The sequence below is a fragment of the Watersipora subatra genome, chromosome 4 (assembly GCF_963576615.1).
Source record: "Watersipora subatra chromosome 4, tzWatSuba1.1, whole genome shotgun sequence".
Lineage (NCBI taxonomy): Eukaryota > Metazoa > Bryozoa > Gymnolaemata > Cheilostomatida > Watersiporidae > Watersipora > Watersipora subatra.
The window spans coordinates 35,722,407-35,744,567 of NC_088711.1; the positions used below are offsets into that span (position 1 = coordinate 35,722,407).

Genomic DNA, 22,161 nt, shown 5'->3' on the forward strand with positions numbered 1-22,161 from the left:
TCTGCCATAACGCATACCTTATTATACATGATGGTGCAATAGCCAACAGGATTGCCAAGCCTATGCGAACGAATCAGCTGTTCTTTGTTGATAGTGATCATGTGAGAAGGGCCACGTGACCAAAACAATGTTGACCCGATTATTGAAGTTGGGCGAATGCCAAGAAGTGTTATGGATAGCTGGTACCTAAGCGCGGGCCTGGGCAACCAATAAGATAGCTATTCGGAGTGGCATGGGAGATGGAGAGAATATTACCAGCCAGTAGAATTGGCTAGTAGATATTTGGCAGGCACTAGGGCGCTGCATACTTTCCTATGAAAATCTCTTACATCAATCATCTTATGTAATACTAGCCAGATTGTTCATATCATCTATCCATTATGATACAGCAGCATTAGATGACCTTTACCGGCTATAATTGGGCAGAGTGTTGAGGCAATTAGCTCTTGCTGAATATTTGTGAGAACCCCAATTTAGACAATGAGATGGTTTTCTACTAACCCCTTATATTGTGTAACCAACCGTAAGATGCACCTTGACAGAGAGTACTAATGCTGCTCACACTAAAATACTAGTCATCGACTGGATTATACGATGAGAGATCGATGTGTACCAAAATATTGAGAGCTATCCCGCGACCATAGAGATATCCTCTACACGCGGCCTTCAATGACAAGCGATCAATGTGTCAATTACACTTTTGAATAGAGGTATGAAAATGCACAGTAAAATCTACTAACATTTCAGCATTTATGAAACATGCCGCGCGTATGACAAATAGTTGGCTATTGTAGCCTACGAACGTTAAGTGTTGATGCAAATATCATGCTGTTCTTCAAGGACATATCATAGAGGCAACTGTCTAGCTACTGCCAGCGAGTCCATTACAACTCGATGCATGTGTACCATTGTGTACCCAATCATGAAAACAAAATCCCCTCTGAAAACAAAATAATTGTTTTTGCCATCACAGCGAATTTTCATTCACCATCATTCTCACATATTGCATCTTCATCTATCACTTCCAGAGACCTTCCACGTATCAAGAATTATCCCGAGTCCAGCCGTCTCCTGGCAGTTCTATCCCCAACACCCTTTTCTTGTGCATTTTTTACCATTTTCGAATTTCTTCTCCAACAGCTCAATGGTTGTTGATTCTATTGTTCTGTTCTATTATTCTGTTGATCGATCCTTGTCACCCTATGGTGCACCTAAGCATCATCAACTCAGCGCTACCATATCCACACCTCGTAACCTGATTGGTTGTACAACTCCTTCCTTTCAACCTCGACCAATCATCTCTCAAAAAAATAATTCAATGAAATCCCAAAAACAATGGCACAAGGATCAAGTGACGTAAGCCTTGAAACGTGAAACACCGAGTTTAACAGGATTGTAAACTACTAGGAGGAAGTGACATCTAGCCTGAACTGTTCATTATTCCGCAACTCTCTAGTGTAATTGCACTTAGCTATCTACACATTAACCTGTTACATCCTGTCGTGATTTGCCGACGTGACACAACGTGACAAGCACAGCCCAAACCATCTCTTATCAAGGGCTGCCATGCCTAGACAGGTGCTAAAACATTCAGCATATAATTAAACTACTTGCTACTTATCTAAAACTAAGTGTGTTGACCAAGATCATACGTCCACGGCTAGCTTGTTCCTCCTAGCTGCACCCCAGGAGATCACCCTCAGCATTAACCAAACACTTGGTTATGCTTATACAAGTTAGCTGCCAAGGAATGAGTGGACTAGAGGTTTTTACAGTTAGTAGTAACCTTCCGTATCACAACAAATAATTCTCTGATGAAATAATTGGTCCAGGATATACCGTTGCTCATTAAGATTATTTGTGATAGGTCAAGGTCTTACAGATAACCGCTATCTCTATCGCAGGGTCAGGGATAGGAGTGCAAGCTTGGCAAGAAATTTTAAGACTATTGAGGTTTTGTTTTTGTCAAGTTGTGTCCATCTCCCACACTCATTTTAGATTATAAGCAATTTCAAACTTGGAAACTGTGAAATGTGATACATTTTTATAGCATTAACAAGTATAGGCACTGAATATCTTCCAGCATACCAAACAAAGATGATTGACGAATGAATGAATCTAGACATGAATGGATCAAAACATCATCTAGTCTCACCAGGAAAGTGTGGTGATGCCGGACTGCACGACAGATTCTGCAAGGCAACGGCAGCAAGCTGCATGTCTTCATCACATTCCTCGAGCATGTTCTCTTCTGCGGTCTTCCTTCGTCTGCAAAAACAAACATAAGAAAGCTTCAAGCATCGCGCACGCAGTCCACATCATCCTTGGCTAGGATGTTGTAGATTCTATTGAAACAAACCATATCTATTGTAGACTGGAGGTACGCAATGAACATTTGTTAAATGATATGCCTACCCTAGGCTCAGAGTTACACTCTCCATACCATGTTTACTACCACGCAACTCGCGTGGTAATGACCCTACCGACTAGACGATCATTTGCGAATGAATCCTATAAAACCATTTTAGCATTATATTATACAAATGATGGGTTGTCGTAACCTACAAACATTTATTCACATAGATCTAAGTATTGTTCGTACTCTTCCAGAAATCTCTAACCTATGTTTATATATACTGGAAGAGTAAAACTCTGGGCATGTTGAAATAGCCACATCTTGGTGTTAGTATAGGCTAGTCATATAACAGAAGAGGAGTAGTATAACAGAAATGGAGATGCCTGCTTGTGATGCTTTATAGCTATCATCATAGTCATAGATATTCTGTAAAACCTTTGAGCTGTGAATAGATAGAAAGCAACAGAAGGAATAGACACTCGGTATCTAAAGCAAACCTTCTAAGGTCAGCAACTTGCAACCATAAGGCTTCGACCATGCTCAATTTGGTAAACGAAGCTAGCATTTGATTGGACGATATACTGTTCGTGATTTATGTTTTTTATAACCAATAATCAATTCTGTGGTAATTTAAAATGCAACATAAGGAATCGTGCAACAAGAGAGGAAATATCTGGAATGGCATAAATCTTATAAATTCAATTCCGTTCTACGAGCTATTTCAGATAAGATCTGCCTATTCCGGAAGCTTCTAAATGGTTGCCATGAGGTAACAGCTATAGTGATAATGAAGTGCCCTTTTCAAAGTCGCACTAAAGATGTTGTCAGCACTTAATGAGTTATACCACCTTCAAAATAGGTCACACTCTCATCCGAAGTTATCTCCCTTACAAAAACTTAAGCCAAAAAGGTGCTCTGTAGCCAGCATGAGCTTGTCGCCAAGGCAACAGAAGTAAAAATGCATAGCGGCAACCGTAAAAAGTTTTTCGGCTATAAAGGATTGCGTGAATAGAACTAGAAACGCAGCAGATTAAGGATGTGGAAAAAGATTAATGAGCCAGTCTGGGCAGGCGTACGGGATTACCAGTGGACGACTGATTTCACCATCAATTCGTAAATTCATCGCGTTGACAAGGCGTCAAGTTGTACGCAGCACCATCTATCAACCATGACATGGAGATAGAATACATCACAAATGATATATCTGACACTCGGACATAATGGCAGGCATTATTCTCTGCCATAACTGCGGCATTTGGTAAATAATATAAATAGTCAGGCTTGTGTACCAGCACTCGGTGACACATGTCAACATTGGTTACAAATTCAACCGCCTGGTCGTTGAGAGATCACAACAAAGCGAACAAAGAGCGCATTGCTAATTGCCGAATGATTTTAGTAACAAAGCAAAAGGAAACTGAATAGCGCTGGACTATTATAAGGGCCTTTCCCGGTCATTTATTGGATAGTTCCATTTGATAGCGATAAAGACATTGCATAGGCTTTTAGCAATGCGCGGGAGTCCAAAATATGAGTCAGCATTATTTCCCGGCTAGAATCCATGATCAAAATAGGGCAGTTATCTAAGTGCGCTCAGCAACACTACTGCCTGAATACCTTATGATAACCAGGTCAGTGTGAAGACGAGTGAATCGATGACAAACAGCTATTTGAAGCTATAACTATATGAACCTAAATTTATGACCACTGAATGGCAAGAAAACAATAGCTTTAGTGATATGAACACCAGAAAACACAGTAAAATATTTATACTGTTAAATGTCTGTGTTACACGGTAACAGACCGGTCAGGAGGGATAAGGATGTTATATGACTCATCAAACTCATCCAGCCGTACACTGATCCTCCCATCACGAGGAAGTGAATCTTCCCCAGTTAAAAAGGGGAAGATGATGGATCAAATAAATAGATATCAACAATACGGCTTTAAATAGTTTTTATTTAAAATACCTGCAGCTTTTGAGTTTATTCTTCGGAACATCGATATGTACTGTGTGCTCTGAGTCGCTTTCTGTATGTGAGCCATTGAGTCTGGCCGACTTTCTACTCTCCATTAGCCGAACTTCTTCTAATCTTTTAACAGTCTCTAAAAATTCTCCCTCACTGCTGCCGATTTCAATGAGTACTTCATTTGTAGAACGATTGTGTTTTACCACGGTACCACAAACCTCCCTGCCTTGATAGGTAATATACACCGTTTGTCCATGTTTGAGGTAGAATCCGACGACTGTGTTAAAACCAGGTCCAACGATATCCTTAAAAAAGTATAACTTACTGTAGCCGTCGTCAAAAAGAACACTGTACATAAACTGTCCATTAGGTTGTTCAGTCATCGACTCCACCACACCACAGTAAAATCTTCCATCACTCCAAGGAGCAGTGACTCTTGTTCCAAGAATGCTTCTTTTTGGTAGTCTTTTCTGGCTTTGCATCTTTGTTTTAACATTAGAAGTTCGTTCAAAAAAGTTCAACAAAAAGTATTGTTCGAAAAAGGTCGACGAGCAAAATAACTTTCCGTAATAAAACCGCCGACCGGTATTTGCCAGCTGTTTCCAATGCCGGGAAGGCAAGTTCTTTGTTTTGGTTTTTAACGAACAGGCGTGTCCACTAATCATGTGATCAAAACAAACTAGTTGATTAGTTCACAAATTACTAGGTCAAAGTATGCAGCGTTTTCATTCGCTGCACGTTCCAGTTATGCCTGTCAATCAACGGCCATATTGCTCTAAAATCATGCCGTTCTGTTGTGATCAAAACAAAAGCACCATGACAATTCTTCAACGAAACATGAAGTAAAACAAAAACTTTCAAGTAGATGCAACCATCGGAACAGCTAAAATTTTAGTACATTCATATCTATAAAAAACTCAATCTTTGTAAAATGTCGCAAAATACATGTAGTTGATGGCAACACTGTACGTACATTATTTAGCATTAAACACGCGTTTTACCGCGCAGATTTGATCGCTAAAATATTGAAAAGATAACTCTGAAATTATCACTGCATATGCTAATTTAGAGTTGTCCTTTCGATATTAATCTTGTTTTTTATGGGTTTTTTTTATAAGCGATTGCTTTTTAATTCGGCATTATTATACAGTTGTTACAGGTCAGGTATATAAAGAGAGAAGTCAATTAACAAAGGCAGTTAAAAATGTTCAAGAAAAGTTAACAAATGAACTAACTCGGTGTGAAAGATAATTCTTCAAACCATAATAGGCTAACAGCAATTGCAGCATATACTATAAAGGTACTTTGTCTTGGCATGCGTCTGTCATGAATGGTGATGGTTGACTTCTTATTTAGTCACATTTATGACACTATAACTGCTTCTGTCGCGTACTTTCCAGATAGGCCTCAGTATTATGAAGAGACTAACTGATGCAATCATACTTGTTTTGTAACTTTTATCCATAATAACATAGTGTTGCCAATGTTAATCGTAATCTAATAGCTTTAGAATGACTTAAAACAATGCTGCAGAACAAACTTAAAAACTGAAGTAAAATAAATTGCTCAGTGTGATGCTTCATTGAACAATAAAATAGGCTAATAGAATTAGCGCAGGGCTGTTAGCTGTTTTTAGTGGACTAAAGCACAAGCAGGCGAGAAACTATGAATGTTTTAATGGAGTTGTCACACCTTATCCCGAAATGACAAACTGAAGAATACCATTACGCACGAGAACTGCATTTATCAAGTATTATTCAGTAAACAATGTCAAGATGACTAAGTTAAACTTTTTCTTTGGTTAAGTTAAAAAGTTCAAACTTTTTCTTTACGTATGGGATAACAATTTTAATAACTTGGTTTCAATCATTTAATGGATATGTCTAAATTTTGTTAGCTGTGCCAAAAAGTGCATTATTGTAATAATATAGTTTGTACACTAATATTGTACTATTGACAGATACATGTATATCTTGTACAGCGCTATTCAAGCTGAGTCATTGGAGTTGTCTGCTTCAGTACATTTGAGTCATTAGCGTCATGGTAACCTGTGTAAAACAGCAAATGCTACAAAAAAAAAATGTTAGATTCTAGACTCGTACTTCTATAGTATAGAGATTATATGTTTTTAGGCCCACCTTGCACTCACAAACCCTGTACAGACAGCTACAGCCATAACAGCTTGTGTACAATTATACGACTAGAAAGAGAACTAGTACTGACATCACTTAACTTCAAGAGCATAGAGACAAGAGACACAGTGGGCAGTGTCAGAAACAGAACAAGACTTTGTGGGGTGCAGAAGAATAGAGACAGAAACACAGTGAAATTCATGTAAAAAGTGGTTTGCCGCTCGATGGACATAAGAGAAGCTATAGATAGATTTGTTTTACATATTTCCATAAATTATGTGTTTTTTGTGTTGTGTACATTTATACTTAGCATTCTTTTAATTTTAATTACAACTACACTGGTACTTGCTGTAATATCAACTTTACAACAAAAATATATCATGAAAAAATTATACGTATGAGTTAGAGGTGGAACGAGACACGAGACGTCTCGAGTATCGACCCGTCTCGTCTCGTATCGGTCTCGTCTCGACTTAACTATTGCCAAACTCGAGACAGGAAATAGAACTAATGCGCCTGCGCACGGTTGTTAGAACATGGCTTCTTGCGGTAGCAACAACTCCATATATTGTAATGGATTGCGGGCAACTGCCTCTAAAGTTATACCCGGTCCGTTACTACTTGTTGCTACTGATTATGTTGGCCACTGAGTCTAATCATGTAGTCCGGACAACGACCCTGTTATTTTTTAGTTCGGTTCTGTGTCCTTAAAACAGATACCGGGTCGTATCTAATTACTTTTCGGATAATCCAATTTAATAAATAGAATTTTGCGGGTAAAATGTCTGTATTTTATCGTATCGTGTCTAAACACCAACTGCCCTTCATAAAATTCGGGCCTCTTTTACGTATATATTGCCAATCGCGGGTAAAACTTGCCCGGACACGGAGAAACGTACGAAAGGCCGTGTCGACCATAGTCCGTGTTCGGTTAACAATGACGTTTTGTTAGCTCAATATAAGAATATACATGTGCATGTATACAGTAATTAATATAATTTCATGAGTACAATTTAAATATAATTCACATACTACAGCTAATACACAAACAAAACTTAACATTAATGAAACGATAAGAATGAAAGTGTTATCAAGGTTCTTTTAGTTGCGGTATTTCTTTGTAGAGCGACGGCTATCGGTTTCATTACACATTACATTAAAAAGTAAGAACTATTCAATAGATGGTAAAATATACATGTACAAAGCAATATGTTTATAATAATTATGATCAATCAAGCTCAAAATTCTTAGAATATATAACTTCGGTATTTTAGAGCTGTTTGTGTCACTTTTTTTACAAAAACTACATGCATATCACTATTAAAATGTTGTATTTAAATCGTTTACACCAGGTGAAAATTCAATTTAAAAAGAGTTTTATTAATTTTATATATATCAAGTAGCTAGTACTTGTGTAGTGAAATCATCACCAAATGCTCATTATTTTACTGTCTCGTGTCTCGAGTCTCGAATTTTTACAATACAGTGTCTCGAGTCTCGTCTCGAGCTTAAAAAATCTGTCTCGTTCCACCTCTAGTATGAGTGCAATTGAGTCTTTCATGCAACTTCCGTATACATGTACAGAAAAGGATACTTATCTATATATATTTCTCAAAGTATGTCCGTATGTATGTCTGCATTCCGTCTATAGCTATTATTAGAATAACTGTAGCTGGATAACAATCCTGACACAGCGTCATGGAGTACCGCCATTAGAAGCCTAGCAGCTTACTGGAATTTTCTATTAGCAATGTGCCAGGTGAATAGCTTGAAGGTTACAGTTGTCTGACAAAGTTTAAAACCTTTACAGTTGTTTTTATTTTTCTCTTAACTTATTGTAACTAGACAAAACACTTCTCTCATGATATGTAGTTTGAAAGTTAGAACGGAAAATGTGGTTATATGTTAAATACAAATAAATTTTCTGTCCAGACCTTTTTATTACCCGGGCAAAGCCGGGTAGCACAGCTAGTCTGTTGCTATTTTAGGTTTTATCAACGCTAGTTATCAAGTGTTCCTTCATGGGATGATAAATTTGGGCTAAAAAACTAAGAACTGCATTTTTAGATGTTTGCTGTTTAAAACACTCATATCGTATTTCCAATTTGCCTGACCATCCATTACATTCCTACTTCCCCACAAAACCTTTAACCAGACACCAACACCTTGCCCATCCTCATTATAAAACAGCTGCATTCAAAGAGTCCTATCTTCCAACACTATTTTTGTCTCATGGTCTAGTTTGATTTGAACGGCAGTGAAAACATTCAAAATAATGTATTATCTTGCCGTGTGAATGAAATGGTTTTGAGTCAAGCTTGTATGAACTAATTCTTCAGCTGATCACATAGTCAGCAGTTAGAGATGCTATATGTTGTTATTGAAGTATATGATAGGCGCTTAAAATAGCATCAGAACATCCAAAACGAACTGCAAAAATTTAGGAAGAGTTGATCATTGTCCACTGTTAGGAATACTTGGTTCAGTTTTTTTAGATGCAGTCCAAGTACATGTGCAGCATCACGCACACGCACCTGGTTAGCTGTCCTCAAGTTTTTCTCAACTGACTGTTGTTAACCCAACAGATGTGTGATGCAAAGGCTTTTAAACCTTTTCGTAAAATATTTAGAGGTTACATAATATAACTTGCCTTCTGTTCTGTTTTCTTTTTATGTATGAAACTTTTAGAGTTTTCACTGTTTAATGAGCTACATAACTATAATGATCGATGGCAACATTTACAGAATTTGCTTGAAAAAAGACTGGGAAATTATGTAACTCACATTTTCCAGTCAATCAGTTTGTTTCTGCTTTATTTTCCGCATTAGTTAACATTACTGTTATATTGTGTTATAACTATATTAAGAGTTAACAGTATTGCTATATGGAATTATAGTTATATTAATAGTTAACAGTATTGTTATATGTAGTCACAGTTGAATTAATTAGTTAACAGTATTGCTATATGTAGTTATAGTTATATTAATAATTAGCAGTATTGTTATATGTAGTTATATTAATAGTTAGCAGTATTGTTATATGTAGTTATAGTTATATTATAACTACATATAACAATGTAAGATGTAAAACAATGGCCTCTGCAAACAAGCATAAGCAACACTGTATTATATGATTTTAAGTGTCATAGTACATAGACTGTGATGACATTAAAAATCACATGTAACAATCTTATGGAGTGATCTCTGATTTCAGGGAAATTGTGTGTATAATGCTCTATTAATGGTAGTCGTCTACTCTAGCAAAATCTCTTTGCAGAATTGTTTCAACACTGGAATATCAATAGTGTATCAGGTAGATAAGAACTTTTTTTTAAATTGTGATGTAAGAAATTATATTTCAGCTAAGGGATTATGTAGGTGCTGTTGTAGAGGTAATTGGGGACAGATGTCAGACGCATTCTATGTTTTAGCAGTTGATGATAGGTGCTCTGATGCTGTTTTCAACACTCTACATATAATTTAATATAATCATATAACATATCTAAATGCTGACTTTGTAATCAAAGGATTAATGCTGATGCTAATGCTGAGTCTGTGCCGAATCAAACAACGCATTGACAACGATTCATATAGTAAAAGGCTTCCATTTAAAACTGCATGCGTTGTGAAGCAATCCACACAAATACATCATACAAAATGACCCATTTTAAGCATATACAATAGTTTTCACTTAAACAAATATTTTCACTTACAATATATACCTACATATAAGTAGCGTATTTATGATTCAAAGAAATTTGATGAGTTTCCAAATTGCTTAAAGCCCAGATGAGCAGCTATTTCTTTTGACCTTTGACCGCTAGCTTTTTGCTTTGAAAATTTTATACTAAAGTTGACCCTGTCATTTGGCTAGTTTCTACTTAACTGACAATCTAATATTTTTTACACCATGAACTTATTAAAAGGCTTAAATTTGATAGTTTGTACCTTGAGACCATTGTAAAATATTCTTCATCATAGCGTTCCGTATGTACAGAAGGTCATGAGTGGCGTCAAGAGGCGCAGTTGAAAACTTGACATTCCCATTTTGACTAGTGAAAAGTTTACTTCTTTTCAAAACATGGCGGTAGTGACCCAATTAGATCTCAATCAAAACTTAGCTTGTAGAGTCGAAACGATCCCTACACCTCCCGACTCGGCTCGCTCCTTCAAATCAACTGCTACAGAATATCTGGATCTACCAACAAAAGCTATTGCATCGCCTTTCCAGTTTTTATTAATAAAAGGTATGTTGATTCAATTCAAAGTTTTTAAAGTTTCCAAAGTATATATATGTATATATATATTGTTTTTTTTTATTGGGCAGTCTTTAGTCATTGTTGTAAAAAATATTTTCCATTTAGTGCAAAAAAACGAAAGGTATCACCGCGTGGCGTCATACATTGTATATGCAAAAACACAAGTTTTGTGATTTAAAGAACTTTAAAATATTTAAATAGCCTGAACCTGGACCTGCAAATGTCTGCAAAGAGTTGAAGAGTTAATAAATTTCTAGTAAAAATGACTATTTTCAAATTTTCTTGAATTTTAAAGAATTTTTCAATTAAAATTACTTTTTTGCTGATTACTTGCATTACCAGATGAACTGATCGCTAGCATTACATATTGTTAGACAATTTTAGTTTTTAAAGATTATAAAATACATATGCTTATACAAACACAAAATAAAATAGACATAAAAATATATTTAGTGTTTGGATACACTGACTATTTACACTGTGGTATTTTTACACTAACATGACATTTAATCATAATATTTTACTTCAGCATCTTAAGGAAAAATGAAAATTTTTATCATAAAATATGTAATTTTTTGTGTGCTCATGTGTCAAGTGATGTGCATTAACTAGCAGTTGTGTTGACACCCATATAGGCATTACTATCTACTAAACTGTATTATATATTGCACCACTTTATCACATGATGTTTAGAGGAGCCAATAAACATTTCTCTTGTTAGTTTTGGATAAGAATGAGCAAAGGGAAGGAACCAACAAAGAGTTATCAGACCTTGATCAGCTGGTGAACGCTGATGAAAGTCAGAAGCAGGTAGATTCAATGTCTGTAAAGAAATTGCAGACACCTGCCACACGGCCTGAATTAAAATCTGTAACATCTAGCAAAAAGATTAGACGATTATTTACTGCTTGTATTAATTGATCGAATCTGGTACGTCAAACTAGGACGGTGTTTGCAGGGATGTGCCTATTTTGGGTTCAAGATTTAGGAGATGTTATTAAATCTGGTACGATTATATTATTTGTGTAGCTCTATTTTGTGGTCAATGAAAATAAATTTTTTGCTTGTATCGCAAAATTATTCTACGATCTCTTGAAGTGACAACAGCATGTATTTGTTCGATATGGGTGTTGAAACTAACAAATGAATCAATGACCTATCGATGACCTACACAGCTATTTGTTTGCAGAGCAACTGCTCTGAGTAGTCCGCTCACCACCAACTTACCTTTTAGGTTTCTTTCAATGCCATACCGATTAGAGGTCATGTATCCAGTTTTAGAAGCCCTCGTGGTATAGATCGATCCCAGGAGATATTTTAAATCTGCTAAATTATATAAAATAGTTATTATATGTATTTATTATCCGAAACCTTTGAAATAACGAATGCATAATTTTTGCAATTAGCTACTTAAAATTGGCAAAGAAGCTTTGAGATAAGTAGAGATAATCAATATTCAGGCATTCGGTGACCTTCAGTAAATTATTGACCTATTTCCACCAGCTTTCTCACCATAATCTATTTATACTCAGCTCATTACAGTAACAGAGCCTTGAGTTCACAGGAAATAGGACTGTAAGTTCATGTCAGGTGAGTTAGATTAGAGTGTATCTCCCGTACACTGTGTTTCCATGCTTCAGATGGGTCTGGAGTTGCTTCCTCTCAGCATCATAGAAACGGTATAATCAAACTTGTTCGCCGCCATTTTACTTTGCTAAATTTGTGTGAAGGCATTCGCTGCGAGACTACTATTTAACGTCATAAAAATTATCAATGCTGATGGATCCATGTCAACAATACTTTGTCAAAACTCTCCTAACAGAGGTAAAAAAGTTTCAGCAATGTGAACTACCCACGCGTTGACTGCGTCGAATTGCGTTGACTTATCTATGAATTAAAAAGCGACCGTGACTCGAAAGCGAGTCTACTTTAATAAGCTTTGTTGTTAGGGGTAGGACTATGTGACGAATTTTGGAAAGACTTGTAGTACAACTGAGAATGGTTGAAATGGTAGGGTGTGAATCTGTTGGCAGTAGGCAACTCCGGACTCAATCAAAGCATGAAAACGGTATGATAGATATGCTATTAGACTAATATCCCATACACCATATGCTGCTACAAGAATGAACAAATCATTTCGACATCAATAAGTAATCTCGTTTGGTGAGCCAAACAGTATTTCCTATGAGTAGCTTGTCTTCCCATTTAGTGAACGTAGATAATTAATCATTTTTGATGTACGCTGCTCAGCGATGCCTTGGCAGCGGTAAAGGGCTGTTAAGTTCATCAATAGTATTTGAGTATAAATATAGTTATTGCTTACTAATAATATATCAGCTGATCATTGTGGGACTGTAGGATTAGAGAAGTCAAAGGAGAATAAAGAGCCCGTACCCGACACGCGATACACTAGGAGAGAGCTTAGCAAACATCGGTTATGCGTTAACATAATAAGCCTCTAAGCTCAGCGAGGTTATGTTACGTCATTTGATTGGACGGCATCGCATCGTTAGGAAGAACATCTACAGACATTTTCACTGAGGTTGTGTAGGTGGCTGCGAGTGCAGATCTGTGTTTTTATCAAGTTGGATTATGAGGAATTCGTAGCTTTTGCTGCCGAGGCTAACCGAGGAGTTTAACTGTACTCTCATGGCGTATGGTGTATAACGCAACGATGTCTTATCGTACAGGCAGTTTCAATTTGGGAAATTCAACGGTAAGTACGTCTTTACAGAAGAGATCATTTTACAAGTTAAATTTACAAAGTATATTATTGTTCAATGCACCTTCAATTTTTGGCTTATAAACAGATCACCAACCCGCGCAATACATGTTTAATATAATACTGTAATGAACCTTAGGGTTAAATATAATAATAAGTTTTTATCTAGTAAAATCTAGTTATCTGTAAACATCTTTGAGGTGAACAGACCTTGTTCGCTTACAGGCTTGCCAATAGCTATTTTAGACTTGGGTCCAAGCAATTAATGCAGTCTTGTCTACAACCTGATTCACGCAATTACCAGCTTGTCTTGTTTAAATTGCAGGAACAACAAGTAAATACTGTATTGGAAGCGTTTAAAATTATGAGTCAAGGATTAATTATCAGTTTCGTTTTATTGAATTAAGAATCCTACCATAGACATAGATATGGGTTGAAAAGCAACTTATTTGCTATATAACATAAGATAAGTAAGCAATGGACTCAGCATGGCTATCATAATTATGTTAGAAGTGAATACAGTGAATGCTGCTTGTAGTTTCCGAGAAGGGACACAAGCTCTGAAAACATATGAAAAATTTAGACTATTTGCATAAAGAGAAAATTCCCTAGTAGTAGAGATCATCGCCATAACTTTGACCAATTCCTCATAGCTCTTTGGCAATCATGTTTTCTTTTACTATTGGCATGCAGGCTTTCATATCGTATCTATAGGCCATTGAAATGGTTTGTTTAGGATTGTAGTATCACAGAAAGAACTACAAATATAACCTTCCAATATTGTTCACTCCGATGTCAGCAGTTGCTGACCTTCTATCCAGTGAGATCACGCTGACAGGAAGAAATAGTTTAAAAAGAAATATACCTAAAGGCAGATTCTTGCAACAGACAGTAAGAATGGTTGACTGACAAATGTAAATACTAACCAGGCTGGTAGAGGCAGCGGTAGAGGCAGCAAATTATAATTACCGCATTGCTAATGAATAACTTACTCATCCAGCTTGGGTAGCTACTGCAGGAGGCAGCCATGGACAAATTTGATAAGCCGAGATATTTTTGCTGACCTTTGGATGACGTGAAGATTGTTAGGTGTAATGGAAGGTCGGTATAGAGACATGGTTCCTTTACGCTTAATTCATAATGCTGTCAGTAAAACAATTTGAAGGAAAGCAAACGATAAACTAGCTAACATTAAGATTATCAATCATTGTAAGTCTAATTGTATACTTACCTCTCAGAATATACTCCCTAAAGGGTACACAGCTTGTTGCCTCAATCTGACAGTGAACTAATTCTACACTCTTTAATATACTTTTGTATCTAGCAGATAGTGAGTCACAGCTATTGTTTAATTCACTTTGTTTCCATGCTTCGATTGGGTTTGGAGTTGCCCGCTGCCGACGAATTTGCATCCGATCGTTTCAACGATTCAGAGTTGTATTATAAATCTTTCCAAGATTCATGATGTATTCGTCAAAACAAAACTTATTAAAGTAGAATCACATTCGGGTCACGGTCACTTTTTGGTATCATGCGTAGTCAATTACCAGATCTTAAAAAGTAAGTATTTCATCATTCTCATATGGGCAACCCATCATAGGCATGTAAATGTTTACTTACAGGCTAAAAGTCAAGTAGAAACACTAGTGAGTAGAAGTATAAAGTTTTTGTAGCAGAAAGCTGCATGGTTGTTGTTGAACCTTTTTACCTCCACTGGGGAAATCTTAGCTGAATTTGATCGATTCAGATCCATCAGTAGTGAGCGCTTCTATGATGTCAAAAGACGCTCACAGCAAATGCCTTTGCACGTATTAAAGTTAAGCTAATGTTCGAGCTAAAGGTAAAAAATTAAACTAATCTTTAGGCTAGGTTTAGAGATATCAGCGCTCAAAGTGACTGCATTACAATAATAATGAGATAGACGCATAAAGACAATAGACATAGTCTTGTTAAATGCGTAGTTTATTTGTGGAAATATTTGGACGAATGAGGTTGCATGAAAGTGTAAACAGAAGCACATCGTGTTCAACTACGTTCCATTTGATTCGTTTTGGAAAGGGATTCCAACCTACAGCATTTTCAATTAACTGTTCGTTTTTGAGTTTATAAGAGCTTGTTATCACATTTCCACATATTTTGTACCTACAACACAGCAGAGAAAGACCTGATGAATCTTTTGATACCAAATAACTGTAATGTTAATTTTGTTGCAAGTCAACCTTTAAGCAAATTGGTGTCGATTGTGTTCAGATTTTACCGTGTCTATAATTTGGAGCTGAAGCAACTCCGAACCCATTTGAAGGATAGAACCGCAGTGAATGTATACTTATATTCTAGAATATACTTGTAAAACGTGTCCATAGTTTGCAGAACACATAACTTCCTGAATCTCCTATTGAACAACTTCTACACTTCTTAAAGATGAACTTGTGAGGCGGGTGTTGCATTTACTTTATTTACTCCTATATGCCTTATACTGTCTTGTCCTTTTAAATATCGTGATTCGTCTCCCCTGTCTGTTGTATATGCTCATTTCTTATTACTCTGTACGTTTTTAATCGGCGACGCCAATAATTATTTAATCCTACTTATACTTCTTTTTATATTATTATATTCAGTTTCGACCATGTGCTATGTTTTTACTTGTTTTTGTACATATCCACCTTCCTTTTATATGGTAGTAAATTGGGTGACTTGGCAAGATGGGTCAGGCTTCAGTGGAGTTGTGAATGCCTCTGTTGTACATTGATTGCGGCGCTTACAGTCAAATACAAACTTATTCACTTTGATCTCATACACTCTTTCTCTGCCTGAAACAGGGGTGGATTGCAGTAGCCAGTTAAGGGAAGGCGCTTGACCTTAACCTTAACTTGACCTTAACACTTGCACAAAACTTTAGTAGATTTTATTAGAAAGTATCAGTATGTTTCTACCATTTGCGATTGTTTTTAATGTTTGCGGTGATTTGACTGCCAAGATGTTGTAAGATTAAAATCGACAAAACTTTAAAATTGTTAAAACACTAACAACTTTTTTAATCTACCACCAACATATTCAACGGATGGATATTTCATTGCTTCTACCTCTAGTATAGAGTTCTCTTACAGCGATGACCTCCGTAACAATTGTTCTTACTGTAGTTATATTTGCTGTACTAGGGCTATAATAGCAACCCTAAAGCAACTTTATGCTATAGTTATAGCATTGCACCTTGTATTAATATAAGGCATATTAGTATGGTGCTGCAGGAATTATTTATGCCATTCTAAGTTGGGTAACAGTATATGAAAGAGTGTATATATTGTATACTAATATAACTGAAATATAGTATCTTTATAGCGATACTAAAAAGCTTTATTACTTGTATAAAATACGGGTAATGGGAGGGTAAAGGAATACTTTAGTAACAGTGTTTTCAAGTTTTCAGTTTGTTTTATTAATCGTTATACAACGACAAATCTTTTGAAAGCCTGTTAATAATATAAGGAAGGTACATACATTAGTTGAGAAGTAAGTTATTATAATAACAGAGATGTTCTTGTATCTTGACATTCATTGTATGTTTCTTTCAAGGAATAAGCCAGGCTTTGTGGTGACTAGACTGTTTTCAAACCGGTACAAGTCATATACTAGTTAATGACTCCTAGCAGTGCTATGAATAGAAATAAACTTGGAATCTTCTAGATCAAATGTCTTATAGTTCAGCAATAGAGTAACACAAATTTAGGGGAGGTTGGCTAATCACTCAGGCTATTTTTAGGGATGCCCGTAGGCTATATCTTAATAAAAATACGAGGCTTCAAGCGAACATTAGATACCTTTTGGCCTTGTCTGCTAATATTATCAATATATTTATGTTATTATAGTACATATGATAGAGAAAAGCATTTTTTAACATTCAACTTACATGTAAGCTGGCTATGCTTCAGATGCTTCATCCATTCATTGTAGTCTTTCAGTATATGTTCCTTTTTAAGGAAACTATTTGTAGTGTTCTAACTCTATATTTGTGCCTGTGCACGCGTGCTGGTGGGATAGGTATAGGTTTGTATGTAGATATACAGGTATATGTGCAGATATAGGTACAGGTATAGGTTTTTTTGACTGTCCGTCGATATCGACAATGACTAGCATCTCAGCGATGCATGCTTGGGTCAAGCAGTATGGTAGAGTAGAGGTGACCCAGTTCTCAGTATCTACCACTTCTGGAACTGTCAGATTAACCTGAAGTGATGCATTTCGCAACACATCCAGTCTTACAGAGACAGGTAGCCATTTCACTTGCCCAATGTGTGACAGAGGTTGATCTTTAACGTGCCCACGATTTTAGTGTAGTACACAAGGCCTCCACATTATGGTCGAGATCCGAAGACCCAGCAATTTAGGGTTGAAAGCTTGCTGAGAGCTTTTTGTCAGATCAGCATTAAGCAGGACTCAAACCACCAACCTCATGGTTAACAGTAAAAGATGCTACTGCTAAGCCACCCTGATGCCCTACTGTATAGGTACATGTATAGATATAGATGTAGGTTTCATTAGATGGTACTAAAGGGATCGCAGTTACACATGTAATATCTGTCTAACAAAGCCAGGCTCCATGATTCACCTGTCTGAGCTTGGCAATTGGCAGAATCGTTGAGACAAAGACAGATTCTGAGCTGTTGTATGCTAGAGATCTGGCAGGATAATTGTTTAATAGAGAAAATGTACACATGTAGTTTGTAATCTGTAGTTTCAGCTATCATTTCCTTGAAAATGTTATTATTTAGATAACATGAAATATAGAGTTGCTTGGGCATTTTTGGGCATTCCAGAACATTCTATAATATCCTTAGGTCATGTTAATAGTCAGTAAAGTGACTGATAGCATGGTCTATCTATTTATTAATGTAGATAGTGTATTTATTATTGTAGATAGTATATTTATTAATGTAGATAGTGTATTTATTAATGTAGATAGTGTATTTATTAATATAGATAGTGTATTTATTATTGTAGATAGTGTATTTATTAATGTAGATAGTGTATTTATTAATGTAGATAGTGTATGTATTAATGTAGATAGTGTATTCATTAATGTAGATAGTGTATGTATTAATGTAGATAGTGTATTTATTAATGTAGATAGTGTATGTATTAATGTAGATGGTGTATTTATTAATGTAGATAGTGTATTTATTCATGTATATGGTGTATTTATTTGAGCTATTCATCATCTGAAAAAACACAAGTGTTTACAATTTGAAGTAAAAAAAATGTGGCTAATTTTAATTATCATGTGGACAGTCAATAGCTTCAATATGTTTTTTATTTTTCTTCAAAGAAAAAGAATAGAAATTGTAAATTAATAAACAATTACTCAAAGTTGCCAATTCTTAAAGATTTTAATAAATTATTCTTTTATCTAATTGCTCAATTTTTCTACCTTTTGCAAATATTTAATAATTAAACAAAAGTTAAATTTGATACTCAATTCAGTATCTCAATTTGATAAATATTTCATTTTTTACTTCAAACTGGCAACTTTTAGGCCAGGCTGCGCATAATAGCTTTTTCCTTGTATTTTTATAGCCTTGAAGTGCTTTAGAGTATTATAGTTGCGTCAGCTGTTATCCGCACAATTTGCTTCTGTGTTTCACATCGCAGTTTCACAATTGTCCAACTGTATTTACATGCGAATGTTTCTATCTAAAAGTGTAGGAATTAATGTTGCGCTGTGTAATTAGTAGTTTATACCACTAGCAACTGCTAATGAACATCAGTGAATTCATAAAATGTATAGCGAATAATTAAGAAAAAATATAAGACGATAGATAATTACTTAGGCCTACCAATATTGTACCCAGCTGCTGCACTGATTTCTGTAGCTGTTACGTACATGTAAGTAATAAACATACTGAATGCTTATGGTTCATGGTTTTGTACTTTTGTGACTACGAGGCTAACAAAGTTCTCTTTAAGCACCAAATTTCACACAAACATTACGCTACATACGGATGGACAAGCATTTCTTCTTCCTGCACTTCCAGTCTGATCTCCTTACCTTAAATGCTTTCTTGCAAATTCCCTCAACTTGTCAGACTCTTTGGCAGCTCCTTCCACACTTGATGTCTCTAGACATAATGCCGACAAAGTATAGGCTTTCATGGTACGGCAACCTTGATAATTTTGATTTGACAGCAGCTTTTTTCTTGGACAACTATCTTATTTTTCTAGAAGGTTCTAGGCGGTTCTAGAAGGTTCTAGGTGGTAGGCTCATCTCAGAAACTCCTCCACACTGACTCATGCCAACAACCTACTAATGATATTGAGAATGGGCATACTTTAACTATAGCGTGTCAAAGAGCTATGTGCATGAAACCAATTAACCATATCCTTCGTTTTTTCGTGACATCATTCTATCGTTGTCCGCCATCTTTATGGACACATTTTATCGTTAAAAACCTGAAGCATCTGCAATTAATTATTGCAAACGATGCTTTTGTTTGCAAATATTTTATTTTAGTGTCAAAACAACACCGAAAAATACTATTAATCAAGAGAATGAGGATCGTTTTCTACAAAGATGGCGGCTATTTCGTGGACAATCGCATGTGCAAACAGGGTGATGACGTAAAAAAAACGATGGGTTGCTTCAACATTGATATTTACCAACATGAGACCTCCAAATGTGAAACATTCTTGTTTTGGTTTAAAACATTTAATACTAACATATGAATAAACTGTGCTCCTTCAAACATCCTTGCACATTAACGTAGTTCCTTACCGTATGCCAGCTTACTCTGGTCGATGGGTACTATTACGTTTTAGAATACAAGATATAATAGCTACCATTACAGCTATTAGTATAACAGAAGATGTACATGTACATGTGTTTATGATGGCGAGTCATTCCTGAGGTTGCAACGGTTTTGTCTTACTTTGACATTGACTTATATTACTCATGTGTGTGACAAGTCCATAACTCTTCTGCAGGGCGCCACTAGTAGCCACAGAAACTATGGAGGGAGTAGTGCCTACTTGGCAAGCAGCGCAACTGCTGGAAGGAGTGGCAGCTATATATCTCTCTCGGGCAAGTAGTTTGCCAATTAGATGTGATTCATGATATCAGTTTGTGTATTGGCATTAATAGTATAGGGGTAATTAGCATCATCGGTCATTCTTTCATGTCCACGCGCTTTTTGATCATAGCCAGCACCAAATGCCTACATTCACTATTACTGATGTCTGGAGAACAGCTCAGATATGCCCAGTAGCTCATCAGTAACTCACATGTATGTTACGTATAACCACACGAGTGTCTGTAAACATTACGTGTTCTGATAGAAGCAAGTCCTTAGCATAGAGTTTATACAGCCGTGTATGTATAAGCTACTAGAACATTTTCACAGGTTACAAATTACTAGTAGTGAATTACACAGATAGGGAGAGAGTCCAGACTGGTATAGACTGATGGAGCAGGTAGAGTGTCCAGACTAATAGAATATACAACCATCTAAGGAGTCTTTAGTCTGGTGAAATGCCTTCAAACTTCTTTTCTAAATAGTAGAATCTGTTGGCACCAGAACCTGCTGCAGCTTGTAGACTTTGGCTATAAATTTTCATTTAATGCTCTAAAATGAAATTTGAGAAAACGTCTTACACGTTTTTTATCTGATGATTCGGAATTGGAAAGCCTTGTTTTAGCTTCTCTATAGAAGCAGAGATGCTAGAGAAAAGCTGTATAGAACTTTAGCTGTGCAAGTAGTCAGAACTCGAGCTAAACAAGTAGGTGCTTTTGCTTAAGCTATGCCTAAATCCCATCATATATGTTTACCTTCATATACTGTAATCATACACGCCGTAGTCATCGTTGTAGAACTTATGTTTACCTTCCAAGGGCGGAGCCATGATTGACAAAGTTGGGCAGGGGTTCTCCTTAAACAATTTTCTTTACAATATTTTTATAATATCAAGTTATTTTTTACGATATTTATATAGCATTTCCACCCTGTGTAGTTTGAACCACGCCAACTCTTATGGTATAACCGTGAGAGAATCAAGAAAGTATGAGATAAAAAAGAAAGGTGTAATTTTTAAGTCTTCAGTACCATTAACAACTCAGCCATTTCATCAATATGTTGTATATGTATGTTATGTATGTTGTATATGTATGTATATGTATGTTGTATATGTTGTATATGTATGCTGCTAGGTTGGGCACCTTTTATTGCAAATAATTGCGCTGTAATAACTTTTGTACCAAAGGATATTTATGTCCTGTAATGTTTCCTATTTCTCTGCCAGTAGTGAGCTGTCAAACTAAGGTCAGTGAACAATGCATTGTGATATCCAGGTGATCATGGTGCTGGAAGAACAGGAAGCATAACTCCCTCGAAATATAGCTCAACTTCACTAGAGAGAGGCCAAAACTCAGCATCTAGCTTGCATTGTTCAAGCAGTGCTTTAAGGTCACGTAGCTCCGTAGAGAGGTATACTCCAAATAACCTTGGTAGGGTAACGGGAGGGTCCACCTCTGACTTTACAGCCAGCAATATCTCCTTAGCTTCTTCATACGCCCCGGGATACAATTCTAGGTAAGTTATACTTGAATCAGGATAAAAACGTTTTTGTTAAATTATCAAATTGAACATCTGTCTCAAAATCGTAAAAAGTATGCATAATCTTTTTTTTGCGATTGTTGGTTTTAAAGAAAAACGAGCTTTGTTTTTCAAATTAGCTTT

The 22,161-nt window shown here is 36.1% G+C and overlaps 2 protein-coding genes across 2 annotated transcripts in view; one reads left to right on the forward strand and one right to left on the reverse strand.

The window, feature by feature from the left end:
* Positions 1-4,933, reverse strand: part of LOC137393067 (zinc finger protein 704-like) — a 13,645-nt gene extending 8,712 nt beyond the window's left edge. The window contains exons 1-2 of the mRNA XM_068079463.1: positions 4,327-4,933; positions 2,156-2,268 (exon numbers count right to left, since the gene is read on the reverse strand). Coding sequence (XP_067935564.1) covers positions 2,156-2,268; positions 4,327-4,808 — 595 coding nt within the window. The 5' untranslated portion in view covers positions 4,809-4,933. The remainder of the gene's footprint in view (positions 1-2,155; positions 2,269-4,326) is intronic.
* A 15,505-nt stretch (positions 4,934-20,438) lies between these two features.
* The window catches only part of LOC137394198 (uncharacterized), a 51,770-nt gene continuing 50,047 nt past the window's right edge, over positions 20,439-22,161 (forward strand). The window contains exons 1-2 of the mRNA XM_068080918.1: positions 20,439-20,514; positions 21,774-22,014. Of these exons, the coding sequence (XP_067937019.1) occupies positions 20,439-20,514; positions 21,774-22,014 (317 nt within the window). The remainder of the gene's footprint in view (positions 20,515-21,773; positions 22,015-22,161) is intronic.